The sequence below is a fragment of the Bos indicus genome, chromosome 29 (assembly GCF_029378745.1).
Source record: "Bos indicus isolate NIAB-ARS_2022 breed Sahiwal x Tharparkar chromosome 29, NIAB-ARS_B.indTharparkar_mat_pri_1.0, whole genome shotgun sequence".
NCBI classification, from domain to species: domain Eukaryota; kingdom Metazoa; phylum Chordata; class Mammalia; order Artiodactyla; family Bovidae; genus Bos; species Bos indicus.
This window is the reverse complement of record NC_091788.1, coordinates 9,374,450-9,397,238: the sequence shown is the minus strand read 5'-3', so window position 1 is coordinate 9,397,238 and position 22,789 is coordinate 9,374,450. Positions and strand designations below refer to the sequence as shown.

The window sequence follows — 22,789 nt, the reverse complement described above, 5'->3', positions numbered from 1 at the left end:
ATTCACCCTGTGTCCCACTGAGTGACATAAAGTGGGCTCTGGGATCGGATGCACCTGGGTTCGCATTCATGCTCTGTCACCCAATGAGCTTGAGACTCTGGGTACTTGCCCCTGCTTCGTTTTACCTCTCTGTCCAGTGGCGATAATAATGATCTCTCTCTATATTTTATTGAAATATAGTTGACTTACAATGATGTCTACTGCACAACATAAGTTCTTTGAGGAAAGGGTCCTACTGACGTGCATCTCCCCAGTGATGTTTACAGTGCTGTGCGTGGCAGGCCGTTTAAGAGCATTTACCATGTGAGTTGCAATTATGACTGGGCTAAGGAGATGCTGAATTAAAAACTACGCAGGTCTTAGAAATCACTTGGTTTGGCTTCCTCCAAAGGAGTTTTTGAGGCCCGGAAAGGTTAAGTGAACTGCCTATGTTCACAAAACGAATCTGGTGGAAGCAACAGGGTGGCGATGATTAGAGCATGCGGTCTTCCCAGGAGGGACCAGTGTCCCCAGCTCCAAGCCTGCTGTGTTCTCTCTGCTAGGTTGCTGCCAAGTTCCCGCTGGCACTAAGTCATTCTACAACTGTAACTTCAGGTTGAGGCTCTACTCAAAGCAGAGTAGATGAACCAGATGAACCAGAACTTTCTTCACTGCCATGGGAATTGAGCGTGGCCTCCATGGGTGTCTGCCTGGCTCTGACTTTTTTTTTTTAAGGGGAAAAAAAGTATTTTATTGAATCACAAAACTGAAGAGTGTAGAGGTAGATGACTTCAGATATAACTGAAGCCAGGTACCAAAATAACTATCGTAATGCTCATTCTTGGTATTTAATCTCTCTCTCCAAACCCTAATTTCATAGCTCTTCCTTCTTTGTGTTGCATTCAGTTTTTTTTTATTGTGATAAAAGTCACATAATATAAAACATATTATTTTAACCATGTTTAGCTGTACCGTTCAGTGGCACTAAGCACCACTTAATGTACCACAATTGTACATTATTGTAGAATTCTCACCATAATCCATCTCCCAAATTTTTCAGCTTCCTGAGCTGAAACTCTGTCCCCATTAAACACTAACTCCCCATTCTCCCTTCTCACCACCCTTGCCCCCGACCAGTGGCACCTATCAAATGTACTTTCTGACTCAATGAATTTGACAATTTTGGGTACCTCGTATAAGTGGACTCAAACAGTATTTGCCTGTGCCAAATGTATGTTGGAACGCAGGCTTCTTCGTGGCTTAGCCATAAAGAATCTGCCTTCTATGCAAGAGCTGCAGGAGACTCGTGTTCGATCACTGGATTGGGAAGATCCCCTGTAGGAGCGCATGCCCACTCCAGTATTCTTGCCTGGAGAATCCCAGGGACAGAGGAGCCTGGTAGGCTACAGTTCATGGGTTGCAAAGAGTCAGACACGACTGAAGTGACTTAGCACACACATGTTGGAATGCATTATTAAGGTTAACTTAATATATGCTGGCTCTGACTTTTCAAGGTGAAAAATCTTGGAGACTAAATGTCATGGAAAACACAATGGCTTGCTCCTCTTCACCTGCTGTGTCATCGAGTGCTGGGTTTAAATTGGAAGATGAACCTCTTGGTCTGGAATACTTATCTTGCACAGCAACAGGCACACAAAGGTGTTATTCAGAGAACATCTGGGGTTCTGAGGAGGTCATGGGGTTGGGTCCACGGTGTGGACACAGGGCTCTTTCTCGCTCCAAGTGACAGCTATGCCCACCATGTACTTCTCTGGAAGCTTGGTCAACCCAAGGGTCAGCGACAACGATCCTAGGACGGGCCTAGGTCACAGGTGCACAGATAGCCAGCGCCTGACGGCACTGTGGGTGAACCAAATTATTATCTGCAGTGAGGACAGTCTTATCAGGGAGAAGGAATCCTTCACCCTTCGGCTCTGGGGGCGATCCCATGCTGCCTCGGCAACCAGTAGCCCCCAAGGCACCGACAACCAGGCTCTGCCCGTGATCCGTCTCCTCCACCTGCCTCTTCAGTCATTCCAATGAGACTCTCTCAGCGTCTCCTTGAGAGGAGACCCCATCAAAGCTCAAGATCTGGGCAGGAGAAAACGTGAGGGCTGAGAAGCCAAGCCCAGATCTGCCCCACAGAATCCTTGGCACAGAGTGGGACAAGTGCTGGGTTTGCACTTAAATCTGGGGGAAGTCATTTCTGCCCTGGAGCCCCTTTTCCTGTGTGAAACGAGGGAGGGTGAGCCAGAAGCATTGACATCTAATATCTTGTGTGTGTGTGTGTGTGTGTGTGTGTGTGTTAGTCGCTCAGTTGTGTCTGATTCTTTGTGACCCCATGGACTGTAGCCCGTCAGGCTCCTCTGTCCATGGAATTCTCCAGGCCAGAATACTGGAGTGGATTGCCATTCCCTTTTCCAGGGGATCTTCCTGATCCAGGGATCAAACCCAGGTCTCCTACATTGCAGGTGGATTCTTTACCTTCTGAGCCACCAGGGAAGCCTAGGGGTGGGGGGTGGGCCAGAGCAGGCACCCTGCCGAATGGGGCAGGGCTCCCTCTCTCTGGCGTTTGGAACATCATGGGATGCCCCTCCCTCATGCGCTCATGCCTCATATATTTACTTTTCCGAACCTCCTTGGTGTCAGCAGGTAAAAGTGACTCAGAGTTTCAGGGCTGTAGACACAGATGTTTTCCTTCAACAGGAAACCTGGAGGGGTGTTTTCTTTGACTCTGGTTAAAGCTCCTTTTGCCTCAGGAGTTTTTTTTTAAATAGAGACACACACAGTTAGTCTAGTTGTTCTGATACAAGCCTTCACTGCAGCATCCTCCCTGAACTGGCACAGAGATGGTAGCTCAAGCAGACGCTCCCTCTCCCGTGGCTTGCTCCGGGCAAGAGATGTGCCCCCTGATTTCGAGGGGAAAAATCTTGCAGACTGATTATTTTCAAAAAGCCCTCTAGGGTGGGACACCACGTAGTGAATGCATTTGGAAAGAGAGAGATGACTGTCTTCCGTTTCCCCAAGGTGGGCCTCTTTGTAACTTCCTTAAAGATAGTCTGGAGGGAGTTCACCTCTGCTTGCAGGGGGAGGACTGTGAAAATGGCATTGCTAAGCCTTAGTTTGATCCTGACTGTTCTGTGGAACCCAGAGTGTGGGAAACACCTCCTTTCCCACTCTTCATCACCCAGTCTATAACACAGATGCTTGACATCTTGGAGCAGTGTGCCATGGTAGACAAGGCAACTCTGGCAGCCAGAGAGAACCTGGGCTCAAATCTCTGCTCCGACACTTAGAGCTGTGGAGCCTGAGGAAAACAGCACGTTTCAGTCTCAGTGTCCTCATCTGTAAAATGTGGAGATCGATATCTCATATATAGCCGGCATGAGAATGAAATGAGACCAAATCATACAAGGTCCTGGCGCACTGTGGCTGACGGCTGAGGCCTCCCTGGACTGGGTGAGAACCGCTTTCTCTCTCACAAATGGTGTTGCCTGGTCAGGGTGTGCTCTGTCCTCCAGCTGGGGAACCCTCTGGTCCTTTCTAACAGGAGGGAGTAGGCCCAGGGGAAGCTCTCTGCCTTCCACACCCAGGAGTTAGAGGTGATGCGGGGGCCAAAAGCCATGGGTTGGGGGGGAAGCAGACACTTTGAGTAGCTGTACCCCTTGAGCCATTAAAATGATCCATTAGGTTGCTGAGACCAGTCCACCCACGCCTGGCTCTCATTTATCTCCTGCAGCCTCGCAGAGTGCCTGACACCTACTAAACACTTCATAAACTTAAAAAAAAAAAATAAGTAAAGAGAAAGTGCTGACAACATAATTCTCATTGAAGAAATCAGAACAAAATTAGGGGCACGGTGTGATGACATCTTGGCAACAAGGACATCCACGAACACGCGCAGGGACACGTGGGATGGGGGCACAGATGTGGCACAGCGGGAGACAGGCCGTTTCCTTCTTCCTTTAGAATTCTGAATAACGCATTAAAGTTACTTTAGGAACACAAATTCTAAAAGTCAAGAAGTACCTTCTCATAAAGCGACTGGAACCTGTGTGGGGAGGAGGACACAGGTGGTTAGGCCCCCTGCTGCTGAGGGAGGAGGTAGACGGGCCCCTGGGCTGGACACCTGGGGTCTGAAAGTGGAGGGAAACTGAAGCTTTGTTCTCACCCAGACACTCCAGGGACAAAGCGAGCGGCAGGAGCTGAGCTCTGCTGAAGTGAAGAGGGAAGGCGACCACTCGGGTGACCATTCCTGAGGTCAGGAAAACTTCCCTGTCTGCACGTGCACAGGAAGGCTCCTCGGGGGTCACAAAGGGAGGGGGTGCCAGCCCATAATAAGTGTGGACATACCCCAACAGGCCTCTGTGGTGGGGTCCATCTTAACAAAAAGTTGTACTCATATCTTAGAAGAGTCCTAGGACAAGTCCCATGTGAAAAAAGAAACAAAATAATTAGCCAAATGTAAACAAAGGCCTTTGGAGAAGGCAATGGCACCCCATTCCAGTATTGTGCCTGGAAAATCCCATGGACAGAGGAGCCTGGAAGGCTGCAGTCCATGGGGTCGCTGAGGGTCAGGCACGACTGAGCGACTTCACTTTCACTTTTCACTTTCATGCACTGGAGAAGGCAATGGCAACCCACTCCAGTGTTCTTGCCTGGAGAATCCCAGGGACGGGGGAGTCTGGTGAGCTGCCGTCTGTGGGGTCGCACAGAGTCAGACACAACTGATGAGACTTAGCAGCAGCAGCAGCAAAGGCCTTAAAGGACTGTCCTATGTAAGTGATTTAAATCACCTCTCTACTGCATGCCTCCTTCAGGACTCCCACACTCCTCTCCAGGTGTATCTCTGCCTATCTTCTGACTTACCGTACTCCTCCTCACTAGACAGGGCTTCCCCAGGGACTCAGTGGAAAATAATCCACCTGCAATGCAGGAGCTGCAAGAGACTACGGGTCAGTCCCTGGGTGGGGAAGATCCCCTGGAGGAGGGCACGGCGACCCATTCCAGTATTCTTGCCTGGAGAATCCCATGGACAGAGGAGCCTGGCAGGCACCTCATTAGAGAGGATGCCTATTCCCTTTGTCTCCAGGTGTGTATTTCTGCCTTGCTTCTATCTTAAATATTAATAAACAAACTGTTTCTCCGTGTGTTCTCCCACATGTTATGCTCTGCCTCTAATAAGAAACTTTGTACCTGTTATGATGGTTTTTGCCTCCTTGAAACATTCTTGCTTTCAGATGAGGCAAAGAACCAGGGAACTTTGCTTCTAGCCTCTAGCCCTTGGTGGTCTGGTAGTTAGGACTCCTGGTTTTCATCCAGATTACCTAGGGTCAGTTCCTGGGCAGGGAACTAAGATCTGTCTTCAGGACCACTCACTGCTCTGCCTCCAAGATCTCTGCTGTTTCTAGCAGATCTTAGGGAGATTAATCTCTCTGGGCCTCAGTTTCCTCAGCTGTAAAAAGAGGGTAATAACTGATGCTCCACCCATAGGGTTACTGTCAGGCTTAAACAGGGTGGTCTATGAAAGGGCCATGGTTACTCCTACTTTCCACCACCTTTTCTGATGGGTTTGTTACAAGTAGTGCAGTTGTTCAGTCATGTCCATCTCTTTGCCACTCCATGGGCTGCAGCCTGCCAGGCTCCTCTGTCCATGGAGTTCTCCAGGCAAGAATACTGGAGTGGGTTGCCATGCCCTCCTCAGGGGATCTTCCCGGCCCAGAGATTGAATCCAGGTCTCCCGCATTGCAGGTGGACTCTTTACCATCTGAGCCACGGGCAAAGACCCTGGTAGTTACAAGTTGAGGCCCACTCTAAACTTTAGCACATCATTGCTGGGTGCTGGACCTTTAACGATAAAGGATGTCAGACACCTGCTAAAGGCAGCCAACACCCTTCCAAGGGATGCAATGGCCTCAGAATCAACCTCGAGCCATTCCATTTCTTGTCTAGAAACAGCTTTTAGGGGAGAGAGAGAGAGGGAGGGAAAGGTCTCGATTAAATCCAGTTGGAACACAGCAGGAGGTGATGGGTGGGAATAATAACACAAAGTTTGCTCTCCTCATCCACATTTACAGGGCTTCCGCACATGTTCTTTGTGGTTGAGGGACAATTTCAGCAAAATTCAGGCATCTGGTTGGGCGGGGGAAACCACAGCATGGGGCAGACCTTAAAGACTGGTCTTGATGAGCAATGATAAAGCGTGTCCCACTACCCAGCCTCCCTGCTCCTAGGTTGGTGGGGAGGCATATGGAGAAGTGCTTTGGATGTGGGAGCGCACTCCGTAACCTTCTGGCCCAGGCTCCAGTTTCACTGGCAGGGCTGGAGTCTAGAGGGATACAGGGACTCCCCTGGCTGTCAGGGCTGGGGATCAGGGCCTGTGTTCCCAGGCCAGCACTTTGGCTGCCGGCTTGTCCTCCGCCAGCCCCTCCCACCCCAACAGGTTCCCAGTCTGAAGCCAGGTCTCTCTGTGTCTCCCTCACTTGACTGCATCTGGGGATGAAACCTGAATAAGCATCTCACTAGGGGCTACAGTGCATATTCTTGTTTAGAAATGAGGGTGTTGTGCGGTGTCCAGAGGGGAAGGAGACCTTGGAAAGAGCTACGAAAAGTTTTCCTGAGAAAGATCACACAGGATACCAACAGTATAAGCTTTTCTGACAATATGAATAAGGAATGTAAGTAATGACCATTCTCTTTGCCTCAATATTTCTGCTTGTAGGAGTATATCCTTGGGAAATCATCAGGGACAGGAAGACTGACCTGCAAAAATGGGTATGAGAGCACAATTATATTTTCAAGAAGACAGAAACAACCTGAGTGCCCAAGAGTGGAGAGTTTCTTATGTGAACTGTGATACACCAGGCAGCTATGTAAATGACATTGTGGAAGAATGGCTAGTGACCTGGGAGAAAGCTCCTGACACACATTACCTTTAAAAAAGCGGGAAACAAAATTGTATATGCAATATAAACTTAATTTTGTTTCTTTTCTCTAGAAAATCAGATTTCCGAGTCTCAATAGCAAACCATCAGCTAAATGAGATTTCATGTAAATCATCACATATTTAATTTTGCTTTTATAAAAGCTACATTTGGTGGGGGTAAGGCTGGAAAGAAATATTCCAAATTGCAAACAGTGATTATGACTGGTTGTGTGACTAATATTTTATTTTTAATACTTCTCTGGATTTTTCTCAGATGGACATGCACGGATTTTAAATCCAGAGATAGATGTCATTAAGACAAAGATACAGAGCTGTGAATCGCAGACAGCACGAGGAATGTGACCCAGGGGGGTGGTACCCAGAGCAGACAAACTCCTGGCTGGGGTTTGAGCTCCTTAAACTATAAATCTCCCAGAAGCCTGCAGGGGCTCCCAGCCACAGTTTGGGTCAGTTTCTCCCCATGGGTTTACAGGACACTTATGTGCCTGATCCAGGCATTTCAGCCTTTGGTCCCAGTGCTTTGAGTTTTAATCCTTTTCCAGAAGTAGTAGTTGTTGTTTATTCACTAAGTCATGTCCGACTCTTTGTGACCCCAGGGACTGTAGCCTGCCAGGCTCCTCTGTCCATGGGATTTCCCAGCCAAGAATACTGGAGTGGGTTACTATTTCCTTCTCCAGGGGATCTTCCCTACCTGGGGACCCAACCTGTGTCTCCTGCATTGGCAGGCGGATTCTTTACCACTGAGCCAGCAGGAAAGTTCTTTACAGAGGTAGTTCACCTCTAAAATGCTGAAAACACTGACCAGCAGCCACTCCCACCTCAGTGGCTTTCTTCATTAATGGATCAGAAAGAGAGAGAGGCCACCAGGGTAATAGAAACTGCCTGGGGTCACAGAACAAGGGAGCACAGAAAGCCTGTGCAGGGGCACCTTGGCAGGAGGGAGGGGAGCAAGAAGACCCAGAAGAGGCTGGGGGAGGACAGAGGGGCTGGGAGGGCGGAGTGGGTGACCAGGATGGAGAGAGGTCTTTGAGTCACTGCTGTGTAGGCGAAATGTCCTAGCAAAGAGGACCCCAGAGAGAAACAGCCCCCTTGTAGGGAAAAGCCAATTCTGTGTTCGTGTTGTAACTGTTTCTTTGACTTGCTTTCCTTTGCTTTTGTTATTATTTTTAAAATATGTAAAAAATAGAATGGCCTGATTCAGAGAATCCTGCCCCTCTGCCTGACTGTTAAACTAAAATGCCTTTGTTCAGGACCCTGTCCACCTGTGGACAGCTGGAAGGAAGAAATGAACACACCCCCTGCCTGAGGCCTGCCATTCTAGGAAATATTTGCGAGATTCATGGCCTTTTTACTTTGCTTCCTCACTTCCCCCATCTCTGAGCTATAAAAGAACCTGGCATCCAGCCCCTGTAAGATGGTTATTTTGAGACATTAGTCTCTCATCTTCTCAGATGGCTCTCCAAATAAATAAAGCGGCTTCCTTGCCTCAGCACCCATCTCCTGGGTTTACTGACCTGTTGTGCAGAACAGCCCGATGCTGCGTAGACAGATCACTGCACCAAGGTTTTCCCCACCTGAGCCCAGCTGCTACCCTCTGGCTCCCGGCCAGGGCAGCACATTACCTCATTGTTGGTGCCCACGTCCAGCAGCACAGGGAGGCACTGCCGCGGGTTGACGCCTCCGCACGCCGTGTACAGGGCCAGCTTGCCCACGGGGATGCCCATGCCGTAGCAGCCCAGGTCTCCCAGGCCCAGAATGCGTTCCCCGTCAGTCACCACCACCGCCTGGAAGGAAAGGCAGGACATCTGTACAAAGCGCCTGTTTGTGCAGCGTGTTGGGCCTGATGATGATGCTTACTGTGGGAATGGCAGGGATGTGTGTGCTCAGACGCTCAGTCGTGTCCGACTCTTTGCGACCCATGGACTGTAACCCTCCAGGCTCCTCTGCCCATGGGGCAGGGATAGAGTAGGATAATCAAATAGTTAGCTTAGAAACCCCATTAGGGAGGGAACTTTAGGGGGCTTTGAGAAACCACAATAAGACTAATGATCACTCAAGAAAATAATGAGAAAATTCTGAAGCACTGTGGGCTTGCTTCACTCACAAAGCAAATGAAGTCCCTTAGCATCAGAGCCAGATTGGCTTGCTTAACAATAAAATCAAGACAACTTGCTTAGCAAGTTAAACTATGCAACAGAAGCACGAGACAGGCCCCCAAACAAAACAATGGAGGCATGAGACCTACATCCTGCCCAGTGAGCTCAGTTAATTAGTAACCCCCAAAACATGCTCTTTGGCCCCTAAGACATGTTCTTTGCACAATGACCCCCAAACAATAAAACAGTAGTAGCGAATAAGGCCTACAACTTGCCCAGTGGTGTCTTCAGGTTAATGACCCTCAAAACATGCTGTGTGCACACAAAAAACAATCATTTATGGAAAGGTGACTTTTCAAAATGAAAGACCCTTATTGTCCTGAGACCTGAAAATATTTTTCCCAAGTGCTATGACAGTCCTGGCTGGACCATACAGGGACGAGAAAACTTCCCTGCCCTAGCTGGGGGAGGAACTGATGAGGGAAACATGACATCTACTCAAGAAAGACAAAGAAGATCTTCTCCCTCTCCCCTCTCTTCCTGTGATTATGAAAATGCAACCCACTGAGTACTCAGGGCAGTGAGAGCTGGCCGGGAACCTTGCAAGTGAACCAACTCTAATAAACTTTGTGTGCAAAGTTGTTTCAATCATGTCCAACTCTGCGACCCCATGTAGCCCGCCAGGCTCCTCTGTCCATGGGATTTTTCAAGCAAGAATACTGGAGTGGGTTGCCCTTTCCTTCTTCAGTGGATCTTCCCCACCCAGGGGTTAAACTCACATCTCCTGCACTGCAAGCAGGTTCTTTACCGCTGAGCCATCCCTGAGTCAGGGCACTTTGCAAAAGACACCATGCTAAAACCTGGGGGAAGGAGCTTCAGTTTGCTTATCTCTAAGATCAAGAATGTGTGGACCCAGCCCTTGAAAGGAATGGGCAGAAGAGAGATGGAATGTGTATATTTATACTGACTCTGGGGTAAAGTATGAGAGCCGTGTCACAGCTCAAGAGCAGCAGAGACAGAGAGAAGGGAGAGGCACTTCCTGCAGGGCAACCCTTCTTGGATGAGGGGGAAACACATGCCAGACCTTGGAAAGGTGGAGATTACCCATTTGATGCAAAGGAAATTATGGTTCAGGGTGGAAGTGGTGGGGGTATAGGGTGTGTGTGGGGGGAGAGGGGGGTTTGGGTCCCAGGAAAGGAAGCAATGGAAAATCAGGCTGGAGTCAGACTGAGGGGGACCCTGAATGTCAGGCCACGGGGAACCCCTCAGGGTGACAGTGAACTTGTTTATAGGTCATCCCAAGCTGCTCCCCAGCACTGGTTCCCTACATCTTCAAATGAGTGGAGTTTATGGGGCCACCCAGCCCTCCCCTGGAACCAGCTTTGGGTCAGGACGTAGGACCAGCTCTGAGATGTGGATGTCCTGGGCACCATAGGGGTCACTTTACTCCATGTGGCACAGCGCTGGGCCCCGTGGATAGAGAGATGAAGACTCCGTCCTGCCAGGAAGGGTTTAAGATCCAGCACCAACAAGCTCTGCAGAATCTCCTCTCTCTTTCTCCAGGAGTGAGAGCACACAGGGCCTTTTAATAGACACTGGTGCATAGATTTTTAAAATACCCCTTCACCTCTGGAAAGGGGGCCCTCGAGAGGGCAGCGGATACAGGACTATCATGCTGTCTCCTTGAGATTGGTCTCTTCCCCTAGGGCGAGGGCCCCTCCCCCAACCCTGTCTCACGTCTCACCCGATTCTCCCCACACCCGGCAGGGAGGCAGGTCAGTGATGGTTATCCCCGATGCACAGCTGAGCAAACTAAGCTCCTGGACCTTCACGTTCTGTACGTATTTGCTCAGTATCAGCCCCACGCCAGGCACTGCACTGGAAGTTTCCACAGCAGTTATCTTAGAAACGCTGGGTGACTTACCAAGGGCACTTTGCTCGTGAATGTGGCAAGCAGGGGTTCTAGTTAGGCTTCAGGTTCCTGGTCTGGGCTCCCTCCACTCCCCGCGTCCCAATCCCCCCACCATTCAGCTGAGAAAAGCACCTGTGCTCTTGGCCAAGTTCCACCCCACCTCCCATCCGACCTCTCTGCGGCCTGCCCTTGACCCCCTCCTGGCCGCTCTCCCCGAGTCCTGTCTTCACACTGTCCCTGGGGGCCCAAACTTTGCACATTTCCCTACCATCTCTCCTAGCTAAAACCTCCTTATTCTGATTCCCAGTCTCTCACACTTTCTCTCTGCTGAGGCACAGAGAGAGACAGGGAGTTCTACAGAGGAAACCAGCTATGACTCCAGGGTGCTCTCCTTATAGCCCTGGGGCTTTTCAAGATGGTGGTGGGGGACTTCCCTGGTGGTCCAGTGGTTGAGACTCCACACTCCCAAGGCAGGGGGCATGGGTTCGATCCCTGGCCGGGGAACTAAGATCCTGCAGAACACACAATATGGCCAAAACAAAAAAAAGGATGGCAGCAGAGGTCTGACAGGGTCCCTCCCAACATGGAGATGCCTGCGGGCACTTGACTGCATGCCTGACTGCTCTGAGGGGATATCTCACCTCCATCTGCCATCCACTCTCAATCCTGTTGTGCTAACAGGTGCGTTGCTTATTAATTTTCCTTTTTTTTTAAACTGGAGTATAATTGCTTTACAATGTTGTGTTAGCTTCTGCTGTACAACAGAGTGAGCCAGCCGTATGTATAATGTACCTGTATCCCCTCCCTCCCACCCGCCCTCATCCTGCCCCTGTAGATCATCTCAGAGACCTGAGCTGAGCTCCCCATGCTATACAGCAGTGCCCCACAGGCTAGTTTACAATTAGCTATTTTACAAAGCCCTCTCTGTGGCTCAGTGGTAAAGAATCCACCCGCCAAGCAGGAGATGCGCATTCAGTCCATGGGTTGGAAAGATCTCCTGGAGAAGGAAATGGCAACCCACTCCAGTAGTCGTGCCTGGGAAATCCCATGGACAGAGAAGCCTGGTGGGCTGCGGTCCACGGAGTCACAAAAGAGTCCAGCGCGATTTAGTGACTAAACAACAGCAAGTGTATATATTGCAACAGCTTCGCAACCAGGGTCAAAGGCATTTTTTCGCTGTTGTTCAGTTGCTAGGTTGAGTTTGACTCTTCGTGACCCCATGGACTGTTGCCTGCCAGGCTCCTCTGTCCATGGGATTTCCCCTTTACTGCCTTCTAACTGTCCATGAAATAGAGTCCAAAAGGCTTATCTCTAATGACAGGAACCCGACACGCCTTCTGGAACTTATCTCCAGTTACTCATCTGCACACAATTGCTCTCTTTGGTCAAACTGGCCTCACTCCCGCCAGAGGAGGGACACACTCTCTCTTCACCTTTGGTCTCTCTCGCCTCTCAGCCTCTGTCTCCTCCTGCGCTTTCCCCAGCAGTGCAAATCCCGCCATTACAACCTAATGGGATTTCTTCTAGAACCTGCTATATATTCCATGCACCTGGCCTGCGCACCCTTCCTGGCTGCCCGCCTGCCTTCTGCAAACAATAATTAAGTACCGACTGCTTGCCAAGCCCTGCATACGGTGCAATTAAAGCCTTTGATAGTGATAGCATTTGCGTTCTTATTTAACATTTAAAAAATGCACATTTTATCTCACCCAACAGCCTAAAGGTTAACAGCAGGGGTTTGGGCATCTAATAGCCAGCACTTGAGACTAGCCTTCTTGATAATGTACCATATGTAATCTTGGGTCAAACAGTAAGTTTTCTGAGTTTTAATTTTCCATAACATTAGAATAATTAAAATATCCAACTCATTAGGCTGTAAAGATGAAAGTTGTTAGTCACTCAGTCGCGTCCGACTCTGCAACTCCATGGGTAAAGATGAAATTAAATAATAAATGTCTCATTTAACCAGGGGCCTTGTACAATAAAGTACATGATTGGCAAATGATCACTGCTCTTATGATTATATTGATGATTATTATTTAGGGCAAAGGCTACATATTAGAATTTTTAATTGTTTCATCGCTCTTTAATGCAGCCTCACCACAGAAAGGCCATGCAACAATTATCTGTTAAATGAGTGCGTGAAAAGGAAACCATGGAAGACCTTGGCAACTTTTAAGAAAGTCTGGCTATATGGGCTTCCCAGGTGGCGCTAGTGGTAAGGAACTCACCTGCCAATGCAGGAGACAAAAGAGACGCGGGTTTGATCTCTGGGTCAGGAAGAATCCCCTGGAGGAGGAAATGGCAGCCCTCTCCAGTGTTCTTGCCTGGAGAATCCCATGGACAGAGGAGCCTGGCAGGCTGCAGTCCGTGGGGTCGCAGAGAGGTGGACATGACTTCGAGACTGAGGACGCATGCAATTGGTCTTTCTACTCCTGGAGTCTCCTTATCCCATTTTGTTTTTCAAAGCACACCTAGATTTGCCACTTCCTCGCCCCCACACCTCCAATGGCTCCTGATGCCTATAAAATAAAGCTGAAACATCTCTGACTGACATTTAAGACCTTCCATGATCTATGTCCAATCTACTCTTTGAATTTCCCTTTTATGCACTCCATGCTCCACCCAAATGGAAATACCGCTAATCTTGTATAAGGTGTGTGTTTGTTAGCCTACATGCTATTTTACACCTCAATCCTTATACCTCCTTGATCCAAATCCTACCATCCTTACATGTTTCAAGAAACAGTTCAAAAGACACTTTCCTCCATATGAAGCTTTCCTTCTGGAACATATCACTCCCAGCTCTGAATTCCTATAGCATTTTAATCTCCCATGTCACCTAAGCCTTTCTTTTTTGTATGACAGTTATATCTATGTCCGTGTCTTTCATAGCAACTCTTTAAGGGCAGGTAAAGGATCTTGTCCTCTTTGATTCTTTAGCACTTGGCTTGGGACCTGCAGTGCAACGATGGACAATGTGATTGGCCCAACAGAGACAGCAAAGGCTCTTCTCCACGGGACTGAATTCAGACCTGGAGTAGACAGGCAAGTTCAGAGAGAAGATGCTGCCTCCTCTGGGGCTGGGACCACAAGAGCGGGAGGAGTCAGAAGGCTGAGGGCAAGCTGGAGTTGCAGCCTGGGGTTTCAGAGCCTGGTGATGGCTGCCCTGAGCCACAGCATCACAGTTCCCACATCTGGATGGCGTTTACAGCTCGTGACCCCTTGGTATTTCTAATAACAAGGAGAAGATCCGGATGACTGGGGGATGCTGTGTCCCTTTCTTCCTCTGTCCAGCCGGCTTCCGACTTACTGTCCACCTCCCTCAGCCTGCATGGCCCTGGCGGGGCTGACCCAAGACCGATACGAGGGCCCCGTCTCCTGGCCTGCCCCGGCTCTGGTTACCCTGGGCTTGAAGCTCTGGGCGTGGGCCGCCCTCAGCACTGTGTGCGAGGCCCTCTCCCTCCTCCTCCTCCTCCCTCACCCTTCCCATCTCCTCCTCCTCTCTGCCTCTTTTTCTCTCCCCACAACACAAATAATGCCCTGGCTGAGGTTTCAAATCTTGGTTCCATCCCTTACCGGCACTGAACCTAACTTCCCAGTTGCCTTGTCTATAACACGGGAATGACAATAATTCCTGCCTCTTGGAGGGTTGCTGGGAGAAGCCAGTGAGTTCATCCGTATAAAGCACTTAGCGGGATGCTGGCAAGTGGATGTGGTGCTGTGCTGTCCAGACCCCCTCAGAGGAGAGAAGAGGTCATTACCTGAGCTGTACTTTCAGCCTGCTTGGGTGCCTGCTCGACTGAGGAGAGCCACCTTGACCAATGTCATGCTCCATTCCCAGGGCAGCGGCCCACAGCCAAGGACTAAGGGACCCCTTGGCCCAACTCGGGATGACGGAAGAGCCATCCCCACTCCTGAACCTCCTCAGGTGCCCCACTGGGTCTCTCGGGCCCCCTGACTCAGCCCAACCTCTCCCTCTCCTCTGTCCTGACTACTTTCCTTCTAGAGGTTGATCCCAAGAGCCGTTCCTAATATGCTGATCTCCACCCAAGAGAAATGTTTCCGGGGAAATCCAACTTCTGACACTGACTGGGGCTTACCCCTTGGTGGGTGTGGGCAAGGCAGGCAGGCACTTGGCAACTAAGTCTGGTCCAGGTTTAAAGGCCCAAGAGACTGGTGCCCATAGGCAGGGGATGCTCCCTTGGCTCCAGGGCTCAGCCGCCTCTCGGCACTGTTAGCTGTTGGGCCTGGGATGAAGGAGGGGTTTAGGAGCCTGGGAAAGCTGTTGAGAAAGGGGGCTCTTCTGAGCTGAGCCTTCCTCCCGGCTCGGGGCAATGGCCCTGTGGGAAAAAGTCAGAAAAGCAGCTCTCAGTCCCCTCTGTGATTTACACCACAGGGCTCTGGGGAGCGGTGGGGCAGGCAGCTCTCCCTCCCTGTGAGAGAGGAGCCCCCAAACCCCACGGTCCCCCCGGCCCGAGACCGTGACCTTGCTTCCCTGACAGCCTACTCCTCTTCCTGCGCGTGTGCAGTCCTGCTTTCTGGCTGGGAAACCAGAGAAAGTCCTGTTTCATTTTCTGAGTTCTTTCAGAAGCATCTCTCTCTCTCCTCTTTTTAAAGATTACCTGGCTTTTCTTCCAAAGCTATGGTCCCACTTTATATACCCGTCGACAATGAGCGAGAGTTCCAACTGCTCCGTGTCCCTGCCACCCCTCCTTTTACACTTCCTGCCATGCTGATGGACATGTTGTGGTAGCTCACGGTGGGTTTCTTTAAGTTCGTTCATTTATTTTTGGCTGTGCTGGGTCTTCGTGGCTGCGCTTTGGCTTTCTCTAGTTGCGGTGAGCCGACTCCTCGCCGTGGAGGTTTCTTCTGTTGCAGAGCACAGGCTCTAGGGTGGGCTTCAGTAGTTGCAGCGCGTGGGTTCAGCAGTCGTGGCTCCCAGGCTCCAGAGCACATGTGCAATAACGGTGGTGCGTGGGCTTATTGCTCTGCATGTGGAATCTTCTCAGACCAGGGATCAAACCCATGTCCCTTGCACCAGAAGGGGGATTCTTAATCACTGGACCACCAGGGAAGCCCACAGAAGCATCTCTGGACCACGCCTCCCCTCCAGCCAAGAGGCGAGCTATGTGAGGGTCCAGAAAGACCTGTACCTTGAAAAGCTCTGCCTGTCCTGCTCAGCAGCTGGGCTCTGGCCGGAAGTGACACTTACTGGTGGGCGACCGTGGGCATCACTTCACCAATAAACAAGAAAGGCTGTGGCTTAGAAGATTCTGTACGTTTGGAAGGGTAGTCCTGGAGTGAGAGGGAGGCACCCTCCAGAAAAACGCTGTCGTGGGGCAGAGTGGTGACTGGGGGCAGCCTGATTGGTCCTAACTGACTTGTATATGCATGTGTGCATGTGTGTGTGTGTGTGTTAGTTTCTCAGTCATGTCTGACTCTTTGCGATCCCATGGACTGTAGCCCACCAGGCTCCTCTGTCCATGGAATTCTCCAGGCAAGAACACTGGAGTGGGTAGCCATTCCCTTCTCCAGGGGATCTTCCTGATCCAGGGATCAAACCTGGGTCTCCTGCATTGTGGGCAGATATTTTACCGTCTGAGCCACCAGGGAAGCCCAATTGACTTGTACACACGACAAACCATGGGCCCAGTATTCAGAGCTCCTGACTTTTCTAGAGAAGTCAGAAATCCAGGGTTTTAAAATTGTGGTTTTGTTTTTTTTCAAATGAAGTCTCTTAAATTTAAAATGTTGCCTAAAAATTAAAAAAAAATCTCAAAAATCACTGAAAAGCAATAGTGTCTGAGAGCCAAATCTCCTGGCCACGCTTTTGTGGTCTGCTGTCCCCAGGTGGGGGACGCCCTCCTCGGCCGCCCTCAGGCCCCTGCAGTCTCCCCACAGCCCCGCTCTGTGGGCTTATGGCCCTCTCTAGCGATGGCAATGCCCGCCCCAGTGCCCATCAGTACAGCGCTGACTTCATCAGAGTTGGCCCTCACGATTTCCTGCTGTGAGGTCAGAGAGGCTATAGGCACACACAGCCGCTAAATGGAAAATCCAAGACCAGAACCGAGAACCCAGGTCTGCCTGGTTGCAAAGCCAGAGCCGACTCTTCTACATAGCTTCCAAGACCAACCTCAGGGTTTCTGCAAAGTGGAACAGCAGTTCTGCATGGAGGGGAGGTGGGGGCCCCAGGGATTCACCCATTCGCTCTGGGGTACCGTAGGGTGAGTGGTCAGGCAACTCTGTTGCTCCTCATTCCCACACTCCTCTCTTCGGTGGCACAGACAGAACATCTCAAAGTGTTAGCCGCTCAGTCGTGTCCAACTGTGTGTGACCCCATGGACTATATAGCCCGCCAGGCTCCTCTGTCCTGATTCTTCAGGCCAGAATACTGGAGTGGGTTGCCATGCCCTTCTCCACGGCATCTTCTTAACCCAGGGATCAAACTTGGGTCTCCTACATTGCAGGCAGATTCCTTACCGTCTGAGCCACCAGGGAAGCCCTGTTGGACATTTTATTTATTTAGTCGCTCAGTCGAATTGTTTCTGGGTCAGTCTAACTGGACTTCAAGCTCCTTGAGATGCCTGCACACCATCTTTATCCCCAAGCCCTCACGGAAGTCTTACAGAATAGATGTTTACTAAATGGCTGTTGGGCTTCCGTCATAGCTCAGTTGGTAAAGAATCTGCTGGCAATGCAGGAGACCCGGGTTTGATTCCTGGGTCGGGAAGAACCCCTGGAGAAGGAAAATGGCAAACCACTCCAGTATTCTTGCCTGGAAAATCCCATGGACAGAGGAGCCTGGCGGGCTACAGTCCACAGAGTTGCGAAGAATTGGACACAACAGAGTGACTAAACCACCACCAAATGGCTGTTGAACACAGCTGAATTAGATGCGCTGGCTCATGTAACTCACGCTTTCCCTAGAGGAACTGGGTGCTTCTCCTTGTCTGAGCCCTGCCTCATTCCACCTCTTCCAGAATGACCCCAAAGCCCCTGGTTCTCCTCTAAAATCACAACAGGTGCTGTCTTCAACTCTCTGGTAAGTAGCACTTCGTACTTGGAAGGTTCTTAAAATATGTCGGTTGAAGTCAACAGATACTGAGCAGCTAAGGTTCAAGTTTGAATTCATATCTCGATTTCCCAAGTGGAGTGAAGCACTTTGGGATCAGGGTATGTGTTCTCCCTATTCTGCACTCCTCGAAGCAGAGCTTGGGGTGCAGCTTTGTAAGTTATGCCCTGACAGGAGGAGAGATGGGAACCTGAAATCCAGCCCATGAGCTGTCAAGGCCCTGTGCTAGTCTGGAGGAAGGAAGGAGCACTTTTTTTCCTTACTGGTTAAGAGGGGACGTCTTTTCATCATTCTTTTAAACTCCCCATAGCAGGTGGCGCTAGGGGTAAAGAATCTGCTGGCCAATGCAGGAGACACAAGAGAAGTGGATTTGATTCTTCAGTCAGGAAGATCTCCTGGAGAAGGGATAGGCTACCCACTGTAGTATTCTTGGGCTTCCCTGGTGTCTCAGACAGTAAGGACTCTGCCTGTAGTGTGGGAGACCTGGGTTCGATCCCTGGGTTGGGAATATCCCCTGGAGGAGGGCATGGTAACCCACTCCAGTATTCTTGCCTGGAGAATCCAATGGAGAGAGGAGCCTGGTGGGCTACAGTCCATGGGGTTGCAAAGAGGGGGCAGGACTGAGCAACTGAGTATGCATGCGTGTGCGTGCGTGCACACACACACACACACACAGCTCACACACATATATACAGAGCTCACACAGAGGCACCACAGATGTCAGTGCAGACCCCATGACTCTGCCCTGGCACAGGCCTGGTATCTGGAAGATGTTCATCAGGTCCCTCTACTAAGTTCATTCAGTTCAGCAAGCATCTACTGAGCACCTACTGTGGACAAGTCTCTCCATGGCTGAACTGTCCAGGAAGGAGGAAAGATTACACAGGGCAGGCTGCAGTTAACTTTCCATCAAGTGAGCTGGCTTCCCTTAATGAGCTCAAGATTTCATTATACATTTCATCCTGACACACCTTGGAAACTTGCTTCTTCTGAGACTGGGGCCAAAGCCTGCAGGGTCAAGACCTGCCTGTAACCAGAGTCTAAGAAGACAAGCAGGAAAGAGAAGCACCAGGCACATCACATGTGTGATTGCATACTCAGTCTGGTCTGACTCTTCACAACCCCATGGACTGTAGCCCTCCAGGCTCCTCTGTCCACGGGATTCTCCAGGCAAGAATACTAGAGTGGGTTGCCATGCCCTCCTCCAGGGGATTTTCCCATCCCAGGGATCGAACCCGAGTCTCTTCTGTCTCCAGCACTGGCATGTGGATTCTTTACCACTGAGCCACCTGGGAAGCCCCAGGGCACATCACACCCAGATGGAAATGTTCTAACTGAGCTCTTCACTGAGGTCAGGACTGGAATCCAAGGGCCCTGGCTGTGGCGCCAACCTGGCTCCCAAGAGCCAAGGTCCTGTCCTACTTACTGTGGTTCTGAACCCCACCACGCACCCAAGAGGGCCAGAAGTGGGTGGAACACAGGAGAGGGGGTTAGAGAGAAGCTGCACTTGGTGCCTGGTGGAGGGAGGTGGCCCAGGGAACTGGCTGGGAGGGAGGGAGAAAACAACTGTCAGCTTCTCAGCATCGCCTTGGGAGGGAGAGAAACTGGGCGTGCTCTGCTCCAGTCCCTCCCCTGCTCATGTGCCAGAAACGCCCTCACCAAGCAGCCAGGGGATGTTCTGTAATTGTGCTTCAACCATTTGTTTGCAGGGGCTTCCCAGGTGGCGGTGGTGGTAAAGAACCCGCCTGCCAAGGCAGGAGACCTAAGAGATGTGGGTCCATCCTGGGTCTACAAGATCTCCTGGGGCAGGGCATGGCAACCCACTCCAGTATTCTTGCCTGGAGAATCCATGGACAGGGGAGCCTGGTGGGCTACAGTCCATGGGGTCAAAAGAGTCAGACATGACTGAGAAACTAACACACACACACACACATGCAGGTTCCCCTGTCCATGGAGGCCTGATAAGGTGATGGGATCTGACCTAACTGTTACTTCGTTTCGTTTTAAGTATATTCATTTCTAGATACAATCTTTACAGATTTCAAATACAGGATTATAGAATCATAGATGCGAAGAGACACAGAGGAGATATTCCTTTAGCCCAGTGCCTTTCTGCCCTGAGCTGAGGTTCACATCTCTTTTACAATATCCCCATCAAGTGATCATGGGGTCCCTCCTTGGATACCTCCAATAGTAGGCGATTTACAGTCCACAGGGTCGCAGAGTCGGACATGACTGAATTGACTTAGCACACACGCATGCATGGCGTCATTCAATAAGATTTGTTTGCAGAAGTGATGATGATCTTAGAATCCAGAGTCCCTGAAATCCTCCACAAAAATCCCCACGAGAAGAAATCTGGCTACACAGCCAGAGGCTAACGAGTTTCTTCAAAGCTGCACCGATTTTGCCTTCTATATTATATCGTTTGCTATATAAAAACTACTTTTCTCCTTAAATGTTTTGAGTAAAACTGGAAACAGTGCCAGATTCCTTTTGTCACTCTGCACATCTATCCCTTCTCCCCAACACTTTGTACCCCCGCCCAACACATACTGCTGTGCACACCCAGGTGTGAAGATGTTGCTCATCATAAATCTTTTCTCTTGGTGCAGAATGTCCCTGCCCTCCATCCTAGTCTCTCCAATGCCTGACTATCCAAACTCTACCCCTCAACTCAATGCTTTGCTCCAATGTCACCTCTTCCATGAAGTCTTCCCAGATTACCCCGACTAAAAGGAAACTCTCTATTTGAACACCCCCAGCTCTTCTGTGTGCCTGATTAATCTCTGATCAAGTTCCACCTGTTAGTCTTTTATGTCTCTCTCTCTTACTTTTCTCATGAAAAGTTAGCTACTTGAGAAGAGGGTCCATGCTGGATTTTCCCCTGAATCCACCATGGAAACCAGCAGTGAATATTCAGCAAGTACTCAATACATGCACTAGTACTACTATTAATAATGATGATGATGATGACAGACAGTTTCACAAGGGTATCTGGTTAACGCAAGCCTTCACTCCATGGTGCATTTGTGCTTGGCTATAACTGGACTATGGTCTGGGACTGGGGGAATGGATTTGGTGTCCTGTCTTCAGTGTTGCAATGGCCCCTTTTATAGCTCAGAATGACTAGCGCAGGCTGAAAGGATTCATCCAACAAGAGAGCAATAGCAAAGAAAGCAGGATCATACCTTAATATCGTCTTCCGGCCAGGAGTTGAGCATTGTTGCAAGGTGGCCCTTGTCATGAACGGTGATAAACAGCCCACTGGGAAAAACAAAGCACATGCCCACAGACAGACCAGTCAGACCAGGAACGCAGCTGGGGCCACAAGCACTGTGTATCGTTGTATCGCTTAATTTTGGCCACAGATCGGGGCTGAGGGGGTCCCTGTTCAAAGTCCAAACAGTTTACAGCCCTGCCCTGAGCTTCCTTCAACTGCTCCCCACAGGGGAAGGGCTCCATGGGGCCAAGGGATGTATCCCCCTGGAGTCTGTGCTCGCCGCAGCCTGTACCCTTCTCCCCCTAGGCCAGGCACCCAGGACCCCAGAATCATCTCCCTGAGTGGTCCCAGGCTGCTTTCAGGGGCTGTGTGGGCCTCTTCTCTGGGTCCCCCCTTCCAAGGACAGACCACACTGCAGTGGGTGGGTCCGCAAGCCTGGGGCCATGACTGGAATTGGACGTGTGGGCGGTGATGTCTAGATACCCGTCCACGTGGTCCCTTGCCATGGAGGATGGAGCTGGGGACAGAAAGGGGCGGGCTGCCAGCCACGAGTCTATTTCCTCTGTACCACTTGAGTCTGAGAATTCTAAATTCAAACTTGGCCTTCCAGACCATATGAAGATATATCTGTAAAGCAGGAGGATGAAACATATTTTACTTAACAGTTTGTTAGCTTGACTTTGAACTTCTAATGTTTGGACCTAAGTCTGTGGATATGAATCTCCTGTCCTGGGATCAGCGGTGAGAGGACATGTGTGCCTGGTGGGGAGGTTGTGGGTGGTGCAAAGGATGGCAAGTGGTCTGGACCAGTTCCTTCTTTTCCCCCTTTTTTTTGACCAATGCACCCAAGAGAGAGAGGCTCCTTTGACTTGTGAAGTACCCAGGCCCGAACACGCAGTCTGTTTTTGCCAGTGTCAGAGGGTTGGGGAAGTGCGTGTTGGGGGTGTGGTTCCCTGTTCTACTTGCCCTGCCTAAATCAGAGTGCTTCCCCCAAACGGCTGCCATGGCTTCACGAGGTGCTTGGGTTTTGTGACCCATTACTGCAGTCATGCCCTCGTTAACACTGTAAGCACCATGGCCCTGTTCTTCGGTCCCACCGGTCTTGTGAAACCCTCACCCTTAAGAAAACCCACTTTCTGCTCCCTGTGCCTTCCCAGCCAGGCCCCGAGGGCAGATGGAGACAGCCCTGCTCCAGGGCAGGCTGATCGCACCACCATCCACTCTCGGCATCAACCCACACAGACTCTCAGCGTTGACCGGTCTCCTTGCCTACAGTGTTTCTCTGATCAAAATTCACTCTTTCCACTCTTTGCAAAGACTGTTGCAACTTCTTTGCTCTCAGGCCTCCAACTGCCTCACCTTTCCCCTCACTGCCCTAGTGACCATGTCTGTGATGTCACAGGAAGCATCTCTTGTCAGTTTTCCACCAGCAAACCTATACACTTCCGTATCTGCAGCCAATCCTCCCACTGCAGTGAAAATTACAGAGCCTGAAACAGACAGAAACTGGAGAGGAATCTGCCTCTGAGAGCAGGAATTATACCCTTTGAGATTTGCC

The 22,789-nt window shown here is 50.3% G+C and overlaps 1 protein-coding gene and 1 non-coding gene across 3 annotated transcripts in view; both read right to left on the bottom strand.

Annotated features, from left to right (window-relative positions):
- Nucleotides 1-22,789, bottom strand: part of ME3 (malic enzyme 3) — a 222,921-nt gene that overhangs the window by 55,882 nt on the left and 144,250 nt on the right. For both annotated transcript variants that reach the window (XM_070782863.1, XM_070782864.1), the window contains 2 exons: nucleotides 21,200-21,275; nucleotides 8,548-8,709 (listed from right to left, as the gene is read on the bottom strand). In XM_070782863.1, coding sequence (XP_070638964.1) covers nucleotides 8,548-8,709; nucleotides 21,200-21,275 — 238 coding nt within the window. The remainder of the gene's footprint in view (nucleotides 1-8,547; nucleotides 8,710-21,199; nucleotides 21,276-22,789) is intronic.
- Nucleotides 6,976-7,045, bottom strand: LOC139180814 (small nucleolar RNA SNORD30). Its single transcript, XR_011565064.1, has one exon. It is a non-coding gene; the product is annotated as a small nucleolar RNA SNORD30 (small nucleolar RNA).